Genomic DNA, 20,625 nt, shown 5'->3' with positions numbered 1-20,625 from the left:
CCTGTGGGGAAATAAACTTTTTGTGGTTAAGTCCTAGTCAGATGAGCACATTTGCTGGACTTCAGTTCTTTTATGTTATAACTTTTATGGTTTAACATGAGTGGCAGAAAGCGGTATGTGTTTATGGCTTTCATTTGAAAATGGTGAAAACAAAAATAACTAACATAATAAAACAATCAGGTTTGAACCCAAAAAAACAGGTTGTTTTGGTTTATAAAAAAAAATGTTTTTTCCAACCTTGCTGTTCATGCAACTTACCAACTCCTATTTCCTGAGAAAACTTGCACTTGCTGGTAGCCCAACCAAGCTGCATCACACCTTTCGAACCCAGTTGTACTTCATACTGCCACTTTCCTACAAGTCACACAATAAGAAATAAAATTAATATGCGTAAATCACACTAGGTGCATACTGGTTCTCCAGTCCAAGTAGGTATTAGAAAGACTAACATAATGAAAACTTTTGCTGGTCCTCAATTTTTTACTTCAGGTTTACAACATTCTCCTGCAGCATTAAGTTTAACATGAACAAATATTGTTTTTATTCAAACCACACTAAATCTAAGTAAACTACACAGATACCATGATATTGGCATAAATATAAGTTTTTTTTTTTTTTTTAAATTTAAAATCAAAAACTATGACAAACATGTGAGACTGAAAAAATATTGCCCAACATTACATTAATTACATGTAATGTATTCAACTAACAAAATAAGCAGAATGTTCAACACATTTAAATTAAATAGGCGATTATTATTATGATCGCCTTGGTTGTAGTTGCTGTGCTTACATCAAATGTTAACAAACACAGCTAATACCGTATCTCTTAGCTATCCAGAATGTACGACAACCTCTGAGCTGTACACCAGAAGACTGCTGGTTGCTAGTGCGTATGGCTAACTCAAGGCATCATAGCCCAACTTGTCGCATGCTTCACGCGGAGAATTTGAACGTCACTGGGCTGCGATCGTACATCCTCTCACCAATGGAGTGCTGCACAGTTGGCACATTCCAATTTGCATGATGCTGATCATGCCTGTAAATTTGTGAGTTTAGTTTCTGGACATAGGTTCCTTAAAGAAATGTTGTTTGTTCTGGCGTTACCTGCCACCCATTAAAATTTATGGCCTGCAATTTGCAAGCAACCTGTTTACCTGTACTGCCTGATACAAGCGTGTTAAATTCTTGTAATGAAATATCAATTTGCTAAGTACTTTGATGGTGTGCAAAACAAAAACAATAATAATAATGATAAGTGGGAGGTTTTGTTTTACAGTTTTATTATTTATTTATATACACTAGAGTCCCGTTATAGCGAGGTGTCACGGTTCCGGGTTTGATCCTCGCTATAGCCGTGTCCTCGCTATAACCGAATTGGACAAATTTTGGCTCCCAAAAAATAAAAATTAACCGAAAATAGCATAAAAATTGTGTTTAAACCTGTATAATTGGAAAATAACAGGTAATATTAACGAAATCTTAATTTCTGTGAGCAGATGTGTGAATTCTCTTTAAAACGATACCCCATAAGTACGGATGCGATCACCGATTGCGTCAAAATAACCAGAATACCCTACCACGCCACGTAAGTATAGCATCTCAGCCCGCGGCCGACGCAGCATTGTCCTGCTATTTATCGTCGACGCGGGCTGTCTGCTGGCGGCCATGTTGGTTCGGGATGTTGCTAACAGGTGGTGTGGTGCTAGTGTAGCACGACGATTTAATTCCTTACAAAAAAGCAGGAGTGCGGCTGCGGCAACGCACGTACGCCTCAAACGTAATAGTCGCTGGAAAACTATACTTTTTTCATTTAAAGAAACCTGTCAACTTTTTTAGAAAATAAATTTGGGATTAAACTCAAACCATCACCACCCCTTTCTCGGACAGATACCCCACCAACTGACCGAAACAAAAGTTACAAGAAAACTGCCCTAGCGATTCGGAAATAAATACGGTAGTGCATACTAGAGGTGTAAAAGTAACGAAAAAATGCGTACCCGTATGTATTCGTTACTATAACAATTAGTACTCGTTACTATCGTTACGTTACTCGTTACTTCTGATACCGCATAACATGCTATGTTATGTTGCAGCAACGAATCCAGTCGTATTGCGTACGCGTACAGTATGACGTCGCGTAAATAATAATAAATAGAATATAAACAATTAACAATATTTGATAATTAATAGTTTTTGTTAACCAAGAAACAATTAAATCTCATTAGAGCGGCTTTTTAATATTATCTCTTTTAATTTTAAGATAACAACCAAAAAAAACGTGAAAATACGCGATTATAAAAACATAATCATACATATTTCTAATTTGTAAATAATACTTTCTTACGTTGTTTCTGTTCCAATCTCAAACTTTGTCTACACACGGCACAGATAACTAACGGAAGTTTGATAAAAGAAAGAAAGGATGGGATTCTATTTTTAAAGCCACGCACTTAGGTGGCGACTGCACGGCTGAAGAATGTGACAGGCGTCAACGGCAAGATGTCTAGTGGCGAGCGAGATGGGTGGAGATAAAGCAGACAAATAACAAAAGCGCGCTTCAAGCGACCACGCCGTAAATTCCTCAAAAATACCTCGTTATAGCCATGTTCTCGCTATTACCGTGCTCGCTATAACGAGATTCTACTGTAGTTGTAGTATGTAGCTAAAAAACCTTTAACTGAAAATAAAATTTAACTGTCATAAAGTTTTTTTTTTAACTTGAATAATCTAGATTGGTAACTGAACTTTACGCAGGCCGACATAATCGGGACGAGAAAAAAAAATGACCTTTGTAGACGCACACGTTGGCCCTGATGGTGCTGAAGTTGCTCTGGGAGTTGATGCTGAGGCGGTCGCTCCCCACCACGAGCAGGCCGACGTAGGACGAGGTGTCGAAGCACACGAGCGACGGGCCCAGCCTCCCCTCCCTGGCGTCGGCCTCGTCCCGCGACTCCGGGAGAGGGTGTTCCTGCATCGCCCTCGCCACGAGCTGGCGCGCTCTCTCCAGGCACTGCGACCTGCGGGAAGCAGCCATCTGTCTCAGTGTTCGTCTGTGCCGCCGTCGTCGGTTTTGTCATGTGCAGTGGCGTAGCCAGGATTTGTGTATGAGGGGTGTTAAGAAGCATCCCCCCTCCCCCCCCCCCCCGTATAAAAAGCAGGGGGTCGTGGTGTCCTCCCCCGGGAAAATTTGGATTTTAAGGTGTAAAATAGTGCTATTTTAGCAGTTTTCGGTTCTTAAATTTAAATATTGTAATGGTAAAATTTTTATTAATTTTAATATGAAATTTGTTTTAGTGATGAATAAGAAATTAATTAAAGATTTGGTACTAAAGGGGGGGGGGGGGGGGTTGAACCCCTAAAACCCCACCCTGGCTACGCCCCTGGTCATGTGGCTGGTTTTGCCTGTGCATCTCTGTGTTGTCCACATTATCTCTTTTGAGTTCATCTGTTTGTCGCTGTGCAGTCCCAGGTCGTTTTTGTCTTTACTCGTCGCTTTTGTTGTAACTGTCTCGTCATTGTCAGCTCACTGTGTCCGTCAGTGCTGTAATATTGATCTAATTCCTTCCGCATCATTTTTCTTTTGTGAACATTGATTCGTGCCATCCTCCACAGATGGCAGCATCGTGGTTACACATTTTCAGTCCTTTACTTCCGCCACATTCACAAAATTACTCCCACCAAATGCCATATACCGAAAGCTAAGATGTTATAAATACTTTACAACATTTGAGGTTGGTGAACATAAATTTGAGGGGAAATCAAACAGGTGGATGAACATTGGATAGAGACTATGTATGAGAGAGATTATACGAGAAGTAAAATGTGCTAGTAATGAAGATATAAAATTATTAGCACAAGATAAGAGGGCAAGAATTAAATAGTAACAGTACCAAAAACATAAGCAAATGAAAGAATTTACATATGTTTAGAGAATGAAGCAATATGCTGATCTGCATGACTATGCTTCAACTACGCCATAAATACCGTATGGTAATATAGCCACATAAATACTGGCACAACTATGGCTAAGCTAACATATAACGTGACAAGAGGCAAAATAACCTGCGCAGATCTCACCGTCACTGAGCGGTCACATGACGAGTGCATCAGGGTTGGTTGGGGGTTAATCACAGAACTGGTTGCTAGCTGAATAGATCATCCATGCATGGCTGTCTGTCGGTCTGAGTTACACAATCTGATTTTGGCAATGGCTTCTAAATAAGATTTTAAATTGTGTATTAAATCGGGTACGCCACTACCGGAACAAGCAAAAAAGATATACAATGCTGCCGCACATTTCAGTGAAATTTTTGACGTATAAAGTCGCTGAAACCACTAGTGCTGTCTAACGGAAAATAAAAGAGCAAAGTATTTTGACCTCACCCTCTAGTAAGAAAACATAGCACAGAGAAATAATTGAAACACGGAGAAAAATCGACTGGTTTTATTCTCTCAGAGAATATGTCCCAACTTTAAAAATTTGTATGAGGCTTTGTAAGAAGACTGGGCTTTTAAATGCAGCAGGTTAATACTTGAGACACTTTTTGCTATGATTTCACTGGAAAAAAGTGTCAAATCAAGGGCAAAAGATAAGCTACTTGGAGATGGAGCTATGGCGAAAAAAATACGTGAATTTTGTAAAGCTGGTGGAACTGTATGTAATGATGACAAAATTACATTCAAGCTATATACAGCATAATTTCTTGCAGGCAGTAATATGGAAATTTGTATTAAAAAATATACTGGGATGAGTCCATAATTAATAATGTATTGTGCCTAGCTACAGACTGTTCTTAATGGTTCGCTTATTTTTAAGTCAGTTGTTTACGTTAAAAAATTATGGCATTTTTTCCCCTTCAAATTAGTAACAAAGCCCCTCTAAGTCATCTGTGGATCCACCCTTACGACACTACTGCTTGTGTAAGACTGACAAGAGCAACAGATGGTTTATCACCCCTCCTGCCTTGCTGTAGTAGGGGAATAATTTTGATGCGCACCGGAAAATCGGAGAAGGCTCCTTTGGTTTGTATCATGTAGTAATGTATATGACCTCTTTGATAATTTTTTGTGTGACTCTAAAGCCTGCCCTTGATAGCATTCCCATATCAAATAACCTTCAGAATAAATTTATAAGACATGCAGGAAAAATTCAAAATACTTACGTATGGCCTGTATCATTCACAAAATTTTGGTCATCAGTTTTGAGTGGAACACTTCCAAAAATGTGCATGAGTATGTCATCTACCTCCATGGCTCAACTCTGAAATACAAAATACAATTCAGAAAAATTACAATATATAACCTTAAACATGTAGACACAAAGACTAGTTTAAGGGCAATACCAGATTTTCCAATGGCATTGAAGCCAATAAAAAGTTGTTTATACAATATCAAGAAAATTTTAAAATCAAGTCAGGATGGAAATACATTCTAATGATACCAGAAATAGTCTCTCATAGATATTGGCCTACCATATAATAGATTACGTAGAAATCAAACATTATTCTATAATAGAGTTCAAATTATTTAATAAGTAAGAGTGTTATATAAATTAATAGTTTTACATTCTTTTTAAATTAATTGAATGTACTAGAAGCTAGTAAAAACATTTCAGATACATTGTGAGTGAAGTTGGTTATAATAAATGGTTGAAATTTGAATTATACTTGATAGTTAGTTTTAATGTTTTATGATATGATTATACTTTAATTTTATGTGGTATCATGCATTTTCATTGCAATGTTTAATGACATTAAATTTAAAAAAAAATACCAGTATAATATAAATTTTAGTAGATAGGCTCAAAAGTCATATCCACACATTTAAATTTTTTAATCTAGTCAACCTATTAGAGCGTAATTGATTTCTCAATAGAATAACATGAAACTTTTTTTTTTTTTTTTTCAGATAGTGTATGCAAATTCTCTCCTGTACATACTAAGGAAAAAGGCACAAAAAAAATTCAAACAGTACTATTAATTTCAAACTGGTCAGGAATATCTCTTGTTTAAAACAGTCTTGGCTATGCTATTAAAGTACAACAAAAATTTATGCTACATACTTTATTTACACTATAAATATGTAACATTTGCAATAATTCCACACCAACCCTTAAATTTAAAATGTAATTTTTCACATGTGGCTGAAATAGGATTGATTGTTTATCAGGACTCACGCCGAGTTACTGCAAAGGAAAACGTAAAATGGTTACTTATACGTGAAGTTCTTTAAATATCTAAATGACCATCGGCAGGTTTATTAGAAATAAAGAAATCAAGCAAGGACATTAATAAATCTATTTTCGAACATTTTTTTGTGGCACTCCTACAGTACACCATTACCCAAGAAATTTTTTTTTTAATTGGTTGAATGGTCATTGGCTTCCGCTCACAACCAGCACTAGATGCCTTTTCTTAGTCAAAGCCTTTTATTATATCATCAATCAAATATCCGTACGTAGATTAACACCCATGTCTTGGCCGGGACTCGAACCCAAAGCCCCTCGCACCGTAAGCAGGTGTGCATCCGGTTACGGTACGGAGGTCAGAAGAAACAAGGTAGCAGATCAAATAATACATTATTCAAAACACAGTTATTTCACGGCTATAAATTGACAGGCTCGCTTTAACTTTGTTTATAGCGTTAAAAGTACCTCCATAAAGAACATTAATATGAACTTAAATTTTAATTAAAATATTTATTAATAAAAACCAAAATATTAATTAGTATAGTAACACAAAAATACCTACGTACAACTGAAATTTTGTTATTAATAAAAGCGTCCCTTAAAAATTTGCGAAATTTACAAAAGAAACATAAACATTATAACAGATTAACATAATGCTTTAAGGTCGTAGCTTTGCCCTTTTAAAGTTATAAATATAACTGTTCAATAGTACTTTATTTACTCTATGTGTCCAATAACAAACATTCCCATTTCACAATTTAAAAGTAAATAGTCACAGACAACTAAACATCACGGTAAAAACACACAAGAAATAACCAAACAGAATGAAAAGGGCAAAGATTAATCTGTTAATATAATGGCTAGTATTAAACTATTTCTTTATAAATTTGTTTCGCATTGTTTGTAAAAGATAATTTTCATTTTTTAACATTCACACGGCCACTATCCAATTGCAGAAAACATCACAATTCCAACTCTCTCACTTAATGACATTCGTGGAGTTAAGGGTAATCAGGAGTGGCAAGTAATTAATTTATACATTCTATATGGAGGATAGGTTGATATACAAGCTGGGAAACAGGCGGCAAAGAGAGGTTAATAGGTGGAAGAGAGACAATGGATGAAAGCTTCAAGCTTAAGTGGTAGATGAAGATGGTAGCACATTTTTTTGCCTGAAAGAAAAGTAGGAATGGTGGGTGGCACTCCCTACCATGGGAGGGAAATAAAGGTTTTAAAGAGTACAAGATGCAGCATGCAAGGTCCAGAAACATAGGAGGGAGGATAACAGCGGAGATGGGTAAGATTAGGAAAACAAGGGTCGCACCACAGAGATTAGAGAAAGTTTCTTTCTCTAATATCTGGGTGGCAAGGGCTATGTGAGTGAAAATGCAAATGGTGGAAGGGAGAGGGAAAATGAGGTGGACCTTTACAGATAAGTACAAAAAGTTAAGAGAGAGGTGGGAATATCGGAGGTTAGAGGAAAAGTGGCAGGTATAGCTGGTAGAAGGTAAATTTGCTACAGGAGCAGTACCTATCAATATTTTTAGATGAATAAAGGAAAAGTTTAGAAATACAGATGGAAGAGGTACAAAAAGAGATTAGGAGTTTAATGATGAGGAAGGCAACTTGGCAGGACGGGAAAGAGAACAGCCACCTCAAGATGGGTGATAAGGAGATATGCATATACCTAACGGTGATATTCAAACAATTCTCGCAGGAGGGAATGTTGTCAAAACAGTTTAAGGAAGCAGTAGTGGTACCAATTTACATCGGAGGTACCGCCTTCTCCCTTAATTAAACCCCAAGTACCAGTCATAACCACAGCTTACCACACCTGTGTTCGTGATGTCACATCTGCTCCGTGTACATGGGAGTGGTGTTTCGCTTAGACCACTACCGAGACCAGACATGGTTAGGAGTCGGTCCGCCAGCTATGGTCGCATTGTTTCTTTCAATTCCATATATATTTCAGTAGTTTTTTTTAGTGTACTGAGAAGTTTCACCATAGAACTGGCAGCAAGGATCTATCTAAGTGCCTAGGACTAGAGTGACGAAGCTAGGCGTCGGAGGGTCATGTCCACGGGCCCGCAGTGGGCCAACAAGTAGTCCAAGAATTGGCTGTTGCACCGTTCTCCCAAACGGGGGGGGGGGGGGGGGGGGCATGTCACGGTAAGCTAAATGGGCCAGGTGGTCCATGACTTGCTTCCCTGCAGGAATCTGTTCTTATCGAGAGAGCTGGCAATGGGCAACGACATCAAGCGACGCTGATACCGAGAGACATCTACTACGTCTCCACAATCTCTGTGGAGATGGGTCCGCAAACAGATTAGGCAAATCCTGCAAATTACAGACCAGTCAGCTTATCGACTTGTATTGGGAAAGTAATGGAGAGGCTGGCAGGCAAGTATGTGTTGGGGGAATGTATGACAGAGTGGGTGAACGATAAATAGTGTGGTTTCAGGAGAGGGTTTTTCGTGTGAAATGCAGATGGTGGGGTTACTGCAATATTCATCGATTTTGAAAAGTCCAACACACGAGGCTAATGGAGAGAGTAGAGTTGTTGGTAAAGGACCATGCGCCAAGACGCGTGTAGCACGGGAAAACAGGACCAACCAGTTTTGGACTTAAATGATATATTTGACATTACATGATTATTTAACAATTGCACATAATTTTCATATTATTACAGTATCTTTTAATTGTTATTAATTTGGTTGTTTTATACAGCAGAATTACTGATTTAATTATACATTAGTGCATTGCCACACCCGGCCGGCGCTGTAGTCGACCTGGTGTTCGTCGCGGCGCACTTTATCTCACAGGGCGGACATCACGCTCGAGTGTGTTCGATGCACTTAAGAGTAAGTGTTGTTGGGACGTAACGGCCTGTGCGATCCAGAGGGAGCACCGCCGGTTGGCGTCAACATTTCAGTCATTTCCTTTGATTTATATCGTTACAATTCATGCATTTAATCATTGAAATTCATTTCTATTAAAGTACACTTATTTCGTTATAAATGGGTTATTTTGATGCTTTTTCGTGTAATTTTACTTCATTTTATTTATATTACATTTGGATACAAATAATTTAAAACCGGAAACTATTTTGCGCAAGTACAAAGAGGTGACATTATACTAGTAAACATAAAAACATATCATTTATTAGTAGTAAAATACACAGATAAACAATTAAAAAAGGATAAAACAAAATTTAATATACAAAACTTAACAAACTATACGTAAATTTACTTATTAAGAGCATAGGTCTTTAATAATACTACATTAATAAACAACCTTGCACTCCGAAATTAAATAATATTAAAAAATTAATTGCAATCAAGCTAAGTATTTCACACATAAACCAATCACATCCATCGATTGCTGCAAACTTTCTCTACAAAATGCACTGTTCCCTTTTTCTAAATGTTTCGACAGATTTTCTGTATATACTATTAGCAACAACTTCATGCATGAAAAACATGCGGTAGTCCGCGTGAAATATTCTATTAATTCAACATTTTTTAAATTATATATATTTATAAATACCTTTGTGATAAGACTTAATTTGTATTGTTAGTAAAGAACTGTGCTTTTAAAATTTATTAGGGTGGATGTTTTTGTTTAGAGGATTTTTCTTGGAAGCCATCATGGCTGCTTTCTGTATGTATTTTGTTGCTTCTTCAAATATACATATGGAACATGGAAGTTGACTGAGTTTTGAGTTTAAATAAGTAAATAAATAAATGTGAACTTCTTTGTGTACTAATGATAGTTTTTATAACAAATCTATCAGAACTACTCTTTTACGTTGCAAAATGTCTTGCGTAAAGAGTTTATGGAGGTTAACAAACAATTTTCTTACGTCCAATTTTGCGATGCAAGGAATTTGCAAGCCTTGTTTCTTAGTAAGGTTAGTAGAGTATTTGTATGTGATATCATTTAAATTGATGGCTTAAGCTGGACTCAGAGTGATCCGTCCGTCCGTCAACAAGCCGAGCGATTCACAACGTCCGTTATAATAATTTTCTACTTGGATGCTGCCCACAACTATTGAGGCTTATCTTTAAAATTTCTTTAAAAGGTTTTACTAGTTTGACGATCATGTACGCTAAGCACTTATATTTGACTAAAACTCTAAAATATTTATTCCAATATATTTTCGAGTTCGAGTTCATTATTAATTAATTTTGTGTTTTATACAATTATTGTTTCAAATTTCAAACTCAAAACGTTGTCAGTGGCAAGTTAGGAACATAATACGGAAGCACCTTAACTAATAAACAAACAAAAAAAACTTTTTAAAAATAAAGAAAATACCTTTCAGACATATTTGAGGTTATAATGTCACCTTTCCGTCTGTCTAAAGTTAAAACCTGGCAAGGTTGTGGCGGACGGACAGACAATATCCACCACATTTTTCACTTGAGGGAATCCTGGTTTGACCTCAGGAATCATACCTGGATCTTCTGGTTGGGAGGCAATTAATCTGACCATTCTACCACATTTGCCTCCCGATTGGTATTTGAGTATCTTTATTTCCATTTATTAATCAGCCAATCAGACTTAATTTATTATTTTTCTGAATAATATTTGTCGGCTATGTAGTTGGAAGACCATCGAGTTGCAGGGTAAATGGGGCGGGTTCCGATCCCTGTCCCTGTCTGTGTTCTTGTCCCTGCCCCTGCCCTACCACATTTGAGTTTCGAGATTGTTTTTAATGCGTGAGTTTACTCAGATACCTGAACAAAATTCCTAGTTTATTTTAATAGAATTAATTGGAAACCTAACAGTATATGTAATACTCGCAGGTCACATTTACAACCATATGTATATATAATTGTGGGATTTAAAAAATTGAATAATTGTACAGTAAGTATTGTGGAGGGTGCCGACAAAATTGTTTGCCCTCGGGCCCTTAGTTTCTCTTGATGGCTCTGTATAGTGTAATAGTTTTTTTTACAAACCTGTAATTTCGCCAATAACGCCTGTAATAACACCAAATATCCATGTCCTTCATTTCAGACTACCTATTGCATTTGGTCACTGAAAGAAGTCTAATGAAGAGGAAATTGAAACAAAATGCATTGCTTTATGGATGGTCATACCAAGCTTGCCTGTGCTCTAGCAGTCTGTGGTTTGTTTCCAGAATGGTTCAGTTTCCTCCGTATTCTGCCATTCACACAACGCAGGCACGAACTGACTTAATGGAGTTTTTTGACGACAAAAAGAATTGGGGTGTCAACGAAGTAAAAGTTGGCCGCTCGTGGAAAATGGAAGAACTTCGCATCAAAAGCAATACAGATTTGCACAAACTTTGGTTAGTAGTATGCTTGATCTTAAGTTTATTACTTTTTTTTTTGTGTGTGTGTGTATATATGCCAGAGGTTTGGAAAATCTACAACACAACTTGAAGTGACTAACGAGGTATCGTACAGACTAACGAAGTGGTCGCTAGTAAAGTTAGACGCAGAAAGATGTGACTCAACTATTGTGTAATCTTATAAATAATTAGTAGCTTTTGCAAAGCATCATTCCTTTTTTATACTTGTTGATGTAATGTTGATGAATTTTAACCCACAGTATTACAATGACTCAAAAGCAAAAATAAATTCTTTTCCCGGTTCAAACTGTACGCTGTGCATGAGCAGGCGCTTGTCAGCTGTGTTTATGTTCTCTCCATGCTGTCGGAGTAGTGACTGAAGCGAGACTGAGGGGAATGTGGTTACACAATCAGTCGGATTCATCAGTCCAGCATTCTGTGCATTACACACTTAATCTGACTGCCTTCATGAACTGAACTGATGCCAGACTATATAGTTAAATATTTTTTAAAAAAAATTTTGATTTATTCTGATCTGTTGCTTGCAAGTTAATTTTTAGCTTGATACCACTGCTCTTTGCAGCATACTTACTACATTTGTTTCAAGTTTTTATATTTATTAAAAATTAACATATATACAGTATAAATTATTCGGGCCCGAAGTAGGAATATGGTAATATTTTAACAATTTAAAATACAAAGAAAGTTGCCCTTTTGGCTGTATGTTGAAACCAGACTTAATAAAAACGGTTGTGTCTTCTTTTTTTTTTTTTTTTAATTTGCCAGCAAGGGTTTTCATAAAATTATATTTTAGTCAACTTTTGAGTAAGTGGATATTTTTATTTTTTATGTGGTGATGAGCATTGTTTTGAAATGAGGTTCTTGTTTTCAGGTTTGTTTTACTCAAGGAAAGGAACATGTTATTTACGATGGAACACGAGTGCAAGGAACAAACTCGGCTATTCCCAAACCCGGAAAGAATCGACAAGGTTGGTATGGATACTACCAGAATACTGGCATTTTTAAATACTCAATTCTTTTAGTTCTATGTCGTAGATCAAATAGTATACTTAATAGTTTTAACTTTGACATGGTTTGTTATAATGTTTAAATTTTGATTAATGTTTCAAAATGAGTTTTTGCTGTCTATTACAGATTTTTTTTTTTTTTTTTGTTTTATGTTTTCTAAAATTACCTTTAGGTTGGAATTGACTCATCCTTATTCAAGTCATAACTATTAAAAATGTTAGTAATTTTTTTTGTTTACTTTTAATAATTAGTTTTCCAAAAACAATTTTCTACTGTACTTTTTCGTACTATATAAGAATATGCCAATCAAGAGACTAAAATTAGTGGTCTAAAATTAGACCATTATGGTAGTTACAGCTTCACCGTAATAATTGAGGAATGGTCTTGTACCTCAGTAATTGTTTGGCAAATCCTCAAAAAAGGTATCAGTATGTGTTGTACTTTATATTCGTTTTATTGCTTAACTATAAGTGTTAATCAGCAGCAATTATTTATGCCAAGAACCGGTTTTAATTATGTGTGAAAGCTGCCCATATATATCTTTCACTCCTAAGTTTAGTGGTGCTTTAAAAATATTTGTAAATTTAAGAAGAAACACTTTGAAGGAGTGATGTATGTACAACTTCATAAAAACTACTTGCAAATATTTTTGTGTGTAGGTAACATGAGGCACAACATAAGGGCATATCAGCTCTATATCAGCAATTTAGTTTTATAACAAAAAAAAATTACTGTGAAATTTTGTGTATTTCCTTATGGTTCAGTGCCATTTTGTCAGAGCTGTTTCGCTATACACCTCAAATGCATTTTTATGGCCGATGCTGTATACACTTTCTATAATTCCTTTTTTATGGCCAGTGCTTTACACATTCCACTTTGACTCCTCCCACTGAGGCTGCTTGGTTGAGGAAAGGAGGGGAATAAGAATAAAGCTGGAATAAAGCCAACTTCAGCCCAGTTAAATTTACAGGAAAATCCGTGGATAACAGTAATGACAAGAAAATTAAATAACTAACTCAGCATGTCAGACTTAATAACTGGCCTTCTCCCAGGCTTATTAGATGTTGTAAAATTTCAGCGTGAGTAGTTTACAACACGGCCACATTTTTCTTGTTCTTCCATACAGTAAAAGTTACTTTGCATATCTCTGGTATGATTTTATTTTCTTCTTGAATTTTCCTTGCTGAGTCATAACTTTTTTTTTATTCGTTGGCTAACTCTGGTGAGCTGTAGAATTTGTTGGTAGTTAGACAGTACCCTTTTTTTTTTGAGCAACGATTTTATGAGGGTCATGACTATTTGAGATGATTTTGAAAGATTTTCAAATTCAGTGTCTAGTTGTTTCTTGTGCCAGTATAAATTATCAAGCTCCCACGCAACAAGAATGACAAGTCCAAATCACGACCTGTTTTAAGGTATGTACTGTACCCACTGGAGCCTGCCTTCCTTTGAATAGAAGGGGTATACAGTGTTTAGAATTTATCGTTAAAATCAACAACATTAGGCCTTATCTTTCTGAATTTAGGACATGGATGTGTGAGTGGGTCAAACTTTTCACTATCTGCATACATACTGTAAAAATCTTTTCAGGAAACAACATTTTTTGTAGGTCATTATTTTGGAAAATATGGGCGAACTCAAAAGGGTATTGAATACCAAAGCATTTCAGTTTCAGGTTTGACGACAATACTTTGCAGAATGAGTACAGCAAAGAAAATATGTTGTTCTTTTGGCCTATATATTTGGTGCAATTGCCATGCTAACTAAATTACTTTCAGTGATTTGAACATATTTAAAGAAAATACATTTTTGTGATTTAAGTTACTAACTTGTTAAAATATTGATTATTTTCATGATTTTATTTGCATGTCTTGTGTTGAATGGTTTATTTTTATTTGCATTTTGGTGTTACGTGGTGTATGACATGCTTTTCGGTGCTATTTTTATTTTATTGCAATTGAACATAAAATGTTGTGTCTAGTTGTAAGTGGCGATGTGGCCAGTCGCGGGGATCCATTGTGTAGTACGAACTGATGTTGGCCACTCAGGTGAACGAGAGCATGAAGAACCTGGAGGAGGTGGTGAGGGAGAGGAATCGAGCGTACTTTGAGCTGGAGACGGGAGAGAGTGGCGAGAGGCCAGCTACCATGGTCACCAGTGGCCTAGGTCAGTGCTTTCGCTGCTGTCGGTTCTTCGGAGCTTCCTCGCACTGCACATTGCGTCTCACATCAAACCAAAACAGATAGTTTAAAGCCGAGGTCACACTTTAAGCTACGCTGTGTTCGCGATGTTCGCTATGTTGGAGAGATACATGCCGTGGGATTCGAGTGATGATTCAAACGATTATGATTTTCATCTGGCTCTCACAGCATGTAAACTTAAATGGATTCATGAAGTTAATCTTAAAAGAAAGTAATTTTATGAATGTTATCATTTGATGAAACAGTTGCTTGTGAGGACAAAACCAAATTTATGCATCATTTCAGAATAAATACAACTCAGTTTGATAGCATTGCCTTGAAATCAAGTCCCAGGCATTGTCTTTTATATCCTGCCTTCTATATTCTTCCATAGATTCAATGAACTTTTCCGTTGACATGGCTGTTTAAAGCACAGTGCGGAAAGAAATTAAGCTTCACCAAAATCAAACCCAGAAGTACAGCACAATTTTACGCAAAAATATATGTTTTTGGTTACCTGCACATGCATGAAGTCAGCGACTTTTATAAAAATAGCAGAGAACCAAAAACTTTGCGATGTTGTTAGGATCAGCAACATAGCGAAGATAGCGAAGACAGCTTGATGTGGCCAGTACAACTGAGATGCAGTGGCTATATTCTATTTGCATAGTGAACATCGCGAACGTAGCGAGCATAGTGCTCTGTGTGGCCAAAGCTTAAGGCTCAGTCTCACATGCCTTGCTAGTTTTTTATTTACTTTTTTTTGTCATTGTTATTTAGATATTCCTGTTAATTAATTATTTCTGTTAATTAATCATGATAGATCTCTTGTATTATGTGTTTCATCACAAATTCTCTCAACAGATGATAAAAAGTCATGCAAATTTTCCTAATTATGATCACTTTTGTGACCTTTTATAGTTAAAAAAAAAATGTTTAGTAAATCTCTGGTGGCAAAATTTGTGACCCAAGTGCAAATGCAGGAAAATCTTTTAATTATGGAAGCAAAAAAAAATTAAATATCATAATTAATTCAGCATTGAGACAGAGCTGTAAGGTTCTCTTCTCACGGGATATGAAAGAGATTTTTTTTTTGGTTCATCACTGCACACATAGTGTACACCTGTAATACTTCAGCTCAAAAACTTAACCAGTCACTAATTAAAATATTTTATTTGTCATAAATTTACATGATAGTTTACTTCCTAGCCTGCCATCAACATAGTGTGGATGCCCGGCAAGGCTTGCCAATACAAAGAAAATAAATGCCATAATAATTAATTGTGAGGTCTGAGGTCACACACATCGGACCTTTCGTCGCCTTGGTAGTCTTTGAGCAATGGCCTATTCCCAGCCCGCCAACAGACCAGAAACTTGCCCTCTGAGGACTTTCTGCTGGCCACTGACAGACCACCACTGTTTGATCGAGTTTCTCTGCCCCTGGTAATGGCTGTGGCCCTTAGTTGCTGTGATGGCTACGTTTATTAATAATTCACTTACATTTCACATTCAATTCTAAATAAAAAGTTATTACTTTTGCACATACTTGTTCAGGAAATAAATTTAAACTGATATTGTTCCCCATGTAAATATTGTTTAATATCAGTAGAACATCATTATAAACAACTTATTTAAAAAACCTATGGCTTTACAGTATATGTTTTAGACCCCTACAAAATTGTATACAGTTAGTAACAGTTCAGTATAAAGAAACTATGAAGTTACATTATTAAGTACCAAAAACTGTGGACTTTTTTCAAGTACATTGTAATGAGATTTCAATGGAAGGGTTTAGTGCCTTACATATAACCACCCATTTATTAATTTTGTTACAGAAGGTCATCACATAAGCAATTAAATTGTTAGTATATTTTTAACGGGAATGCCAAGTGTGAAAAAGTAAAATGGAACTCGCTAGGAAATAATAAAAAAATGAAAACTGACAGTAACTATAAACTCTTGAGCAACTAAAAATGCATGCAGTGCAGTGCTGCAACCCGGCATGTCAAGTGCTAGGTTACAGAATGTACCGAAACCATATAATACTGGATTTGAAGATATTATGTGCAAGGTTCCCACTGAGCAGAGCCAATCAATGACTTGTCTGAGCCCTTTCCCTTTTCTTTCGTTTGGAGCTGCACAGAAACATGTTTTCAAGTCATGTCTGAGTAATTTTCACATCCTTTTTTGCAGGTGTTTTGGGACTGATCATAGATAAGCATACATCATGTTCACCAGTAAATACATTGCTATGAGCTAAAGTTTTATGTATTATCATACTAGTCAGCTTGGTTCTAGCAGTCGTGTACTTTTTTTTTATTATTATAGATGATGTTGATGAGAAAAGTATTTTTCGTTTAGGTCTCAACAGCTTTCATAAAATGAGTGAACATGTTATTCCGAAGTGGATGAATAAGAAATGGCATGAAAGACATCCATTTAACAGGAAAGGACATGCTGTGACAAGTTTTCTAAGGCTTTACAGAGAGAAATTGTTTCTGGACAAGAGAAAGGCTTTCAAGTAAGTAAGCTAACTGTAAGGAAATGTATGTTTTATGGCCATGTTTATCCTCAGAGCAGATGGGTCATAAACATATACAAACAAACGTTTTGTTTTGTTGTTTAAAAGATATAAGACAGTGTGCTATATACATGTCTGTGCAATGTTTTGTGTGTCAGTGTTAGTTTGTTATAACATAACATGTTCTTCTTTAAGAAGTGCATAGTTTCCAGCTTATAAGTAAACACGGCATGTACATAAAATCTCGGCTTTTCCGTTATGAAAGTTGGAAAATAAATATACCATTTTGTTGTGGATAACTATCCTTACCCACATGCAATCAAAAAATTTGGGTGGCATATTAGAAAAGTTTGTGAATGTAGAGAAGCTTAAAAAACAAAAGTACACCAATTCCTCACTTAGCACATCTTCAAATTGCACAAATTAATTTAATTTACTGCCCCAGTCTTGAATAGCACGTCTGTAAATATTAGTTAGAATGAAATCTCCACAGGCAAAATAAAAGTCGGAAATGATGCCACAAAGTCTGCTTCAACTCGGTAAACAAGTGGCATACAGTTAGCTGTATGAGGGGAGGAAGAGATGCGCGTGCAGGTCTGACTATGCTATCCGCTGTTTTGCAAACATCAGCTATAGCAATTTCAGTTGCGGCTATTAGGAGTATAGGACCAAATGTTTTTATGTCCGCACGTAAGCCACTGGGTCGTACTGTTGTTTCCCGGCCACAGACCTGAACATGATGAACCACCTATCCCCTGTTATGCAGTGTCGTATTGGGTATTGGTCATACAAAGGATTCAATGGTAGGCTTATAAAGATAAATGGTGTGACGTATTTATCGTTGAGTGTTATTCTACGCATTTATATTACATGAAGAATATTTCCCTACACAGTTTGGAACACACTAAGTAAATTAACCTTGCTATTTATGGAAACTAATGCTTCAACATACATGATTTCGAATAATATTAACATTTTTAGGAATGCATTAGTTGTGCTAAGTGATGGATTGGTGTACTACCTTCGTTTGGCTCACTCTCAGATACGACACTAATGCAGACATACACAGTTGTGAGGCAGAGGAAAGAATTTCTCAATTTGATAAACCTGCAAAGCTTTTGCTTGGATCCTTACTAACCTGACTCGACAGCCATGATGAACAAGGAGGGCAGATGGAGAGGGCAAGATGTGTTTTTTCCCACTGTGTTCTAGCAGACGGATGAGGGGCAGAGTCACTGCTTGGATCTTGTCGACCAGCAGTTTTACTACTGTGCTTTAAAATTCTGCTGCATGGAAAAATACTAGTGCATAGAGTTATTCATGACTGGTACAGAAAGTGTGGATACAAGGGTTGAATTCATGAAATTTGGGTTGTGCTTTAGCACTGCTTTTAGATTAAAGCACTCGTTTGTACAAAGACACAACTTAATTTGATCCTTGGGACTACAAGGGTTAAAAAGGGGATCAAGATAGCCAATTCATTCTAAAAATAGCTTTTTCCCATCCTCCTTTGTGCAATGGCAGCTAAAGTACCGCCAGATGTGCTTACGTCATACAATGAAGACATTAGTACAGTTCACCTGTCATATAATATGACTTGTCAGAGGAGACAAGTAGCAGCTTTATTCCCTTCAGTCTTGCATAAAATTCCCATCTTATATGCCGGAAAATACTGTATGCATAATAGTTAAGAACATAGAATTATGTCTTTTGTAAATCATTCAAAAGTGTCCTAAATATGTTTTGTAATTTCACTTAATGTTACAAATATAAAAATGTTAAGTACTATGGCTTGTGAAAATAATAAATATAACATGTGTAAAATAATAAAGAAACATATATTCATTAGTTATCAAGTATCACTACTAATCAATAAGAGTATTTTGGCATTAATGTAACATATTTGTTACACATTAATTAATCAATGGACGCTATTTAATTTCATGTATGTGTTAATTCAGTCAAACATGTTCCTTGTATAAAAACAATTTATTTTATAATCATCATATTTTACAACTTCTTTTCAGCATGCTTCGATGTTACCAAATGCATTTTGTGTTGAATATTTTTTGTGTGTGTGTATGAATCAATCAATGAATTAATTAATTAATGTTAAAACAAATGATGAAAGTGTACTGATACTTTTAAAAGAACCTTTGATAAAAACATTCCTATTACCATTACACTTTGTAACTATCTGTTATTACTTTGGAAGTAGTAACCATGAATAGCAGGATCAAGTAATTACAAACTGGAAAATTTTCAGTATGAGTTCTATTAATGAAATTGTGATACTATTAAATATAATGTCATGTTGGAATAATGTTTTAGTTAGTTGCAAAGAAAAATTCAGATGTGATTTGTATAAATAAAAAGGAAGGAAAAGAAGAAGTATAAAGTGTAGTGATGTGTCTACAAGACTACAAATTACAAAGAAATTGCTGCATTGATGTGCCATATTTCAGATGCTGGATTAGTAAAGTGTTTGATTAACATTTTGTAAATTTTGTTGCAGTCGAAGACGTAATCATGTGATGCACCTCCTTAAGCGGTTTCCAAATATCGATAGAGAGGCACTAAAGGAGCAGTACCCGGATGTTAATGTGAATGAAGTTATGAGCAACAGGAAAACTCTTGGACATCATGGAAATAATACTGCATAGTGTACAAAAATTGCACAGAATGTATTTTAATGTTTTTGCTACCTTTTAAAAATTATTTTACAGTGTTTACAGCATTCTTTTAGGAACTGTAGCTTTCTTTGAATAATTGTTGTTTCAATGGAAGCAAAACTTAGAAAAAATTACATAAATAGTGTGACTTTATTCACTGAGCTTAGTAGACGTGAGCTCTTATGTGCCCTGTGTGTTTGGAAATTTTGTTAAGATAATCTTGGAGAACAAAATAACATTTAACATTTTCAGTGATACCCAGATGTTCTATCTTTTTAAGCTCTAAGACATTTGTGGTTTAAATTGTTAAAATTGTGAAGTGTACATACATTTACACATGTACCAAACCTAATCAAATCTGAATCTCTAGACTTATAGTTAGGTTCAAGACCTAGGAAAACAATTTAAATAATTTTATTGCTGAAAATGGTAAAAAATCCCAACTCATTTGGTAAATCACATTGGTTCAGAAAAAGCTGTTGGAACCAAAATATGTCATGCATGGTTGATGTCACCTCCATAGGTTAAAACAATATAGTTTCAAATATCATACAATCCGGATGAAAGTTATTTCAATATTTATTCAAAATAGACCAATTATTTATATTGGACTATCTTCATGTATGTTTGAGTGTCAATGTTGAAATGAAGATATCTTAAATACTAAATAGATCCAAAAAAATATATCTTCCAGTCTATTGGAACATGTATCAA

General features: G+C 35.7%; 2 protein-coding genes across 5 annotated transcripts in view; one reads left to right on the top strand and one right to left on the bottom strand.

Annotated features, from left to right (window-relative positions):
- LOC134533009 (E3 ubiquitin-protein ligase RNF123) overlaps positions 1–7,231 on the bottom strand; it is a 47,196-nt gene extending 39,965 nt beyond the window's left edge. The window contains exons 1-4 of one of the 4 annotated variants that reach the window (XM_063370136.1): positions 6,752–7,231; positions 5,165–5,262; positions 2,790–3,019; positions 259–354 (exon numbers count right to left, since the gene is read on the bottom strand). In XM_063370136.1, coding sequence (XP_063226206.1) covers positions 259–354; positions 2,790–3,019; positions 5,165–5,253 — 415 coding nt within the window. In that variant the 5' untranslated portion in view covers positions 5,254–5,262; positions 6,752–7,231. The remainder of the gene's footprint in view (positions 1–258; positions 355–2,789; positions 3,020–5,164; positions 5,263–6,751) is intronic. The other 3 variants (XM_063370135.1, XM_063370133.1, XM_063370134.1) reach the window with 3 other exon arrangements.
- A 2,588-nt stretch (positions 7,232–9,819) lies between these two features.
- On the top strand, positions 9,820–20,166 carry LOC134533008 (large ribosomal subunit protein uL29m). Its single transcript, XM_063370131.1, has 6 exons — positions 9,820–10,099; positions 11,336–11,506; positions 12,402–12,498; positions 14,587–14,704; positions 17,080–17,239; positions 19,755–20,166. Exons 1-6 carry the CDS (start codon positions 10,005–10,007, stop codon positions 19,900–19,902), a joined length of 789 nt encoding a protein of 262 aa, XP_063226201.1. The 5' UTR covers positions 9,820–10,004; the 3' UTR covers positions 19,903–20,166.
- The last annotated feature ends 459 nt before the right edge of the window (positions 20,167–20,625 follow it).

This window comes from Bacillus rossius, chromosome 6 (genome assembly GCF_032445375.1).
Source record: "Bacillus rossius redtenbacheri isolate Brsri chromosome 6, Brsri_v3, whole genome shotgun sequence".
In the NCBI taxonomy this organism is placed as follows: domain Eukaryota; kingdom Metazoa; phylum Arthropoda; class Insecta; order Phasmatodea; family Bacillidae; genus Bacillus; species Bacillus rossius.
The sequence above is the reverse complement of the archived record's forward strand: the minus strand, read 5'-3'. Positions and strand labels throughout refer to the sequence as shown.

What these genes read in the sequence shown, in the direction of transcription:
- LOC134533008 (XM_063370131.1), top strand. Translation starts at nt 10,005, where the DNA reads ATGTCTTGCGTAAAGAGTTTATGGAGGTTAACAAACAATTTTCTTACG. An exon ending in AAGCCTTGTTTCTTAGTAAG is followed by an intron (nt 10,100 to 11,335) that starts GTTAGTAGAGTA and finishes GTTTGTTTCCAG; the next exon opens with AATGGTTCAGTTTCCTCCGT. An exon ending in ACAGATTTGCACAAACTTTG is followed by an intron (nt 11,507 to 12,401) that starts GTTAGTAGTATG and finishes TCTTGTTTTCAG; the next exon opens with GTTTGTTTTACTCAAGGAAA.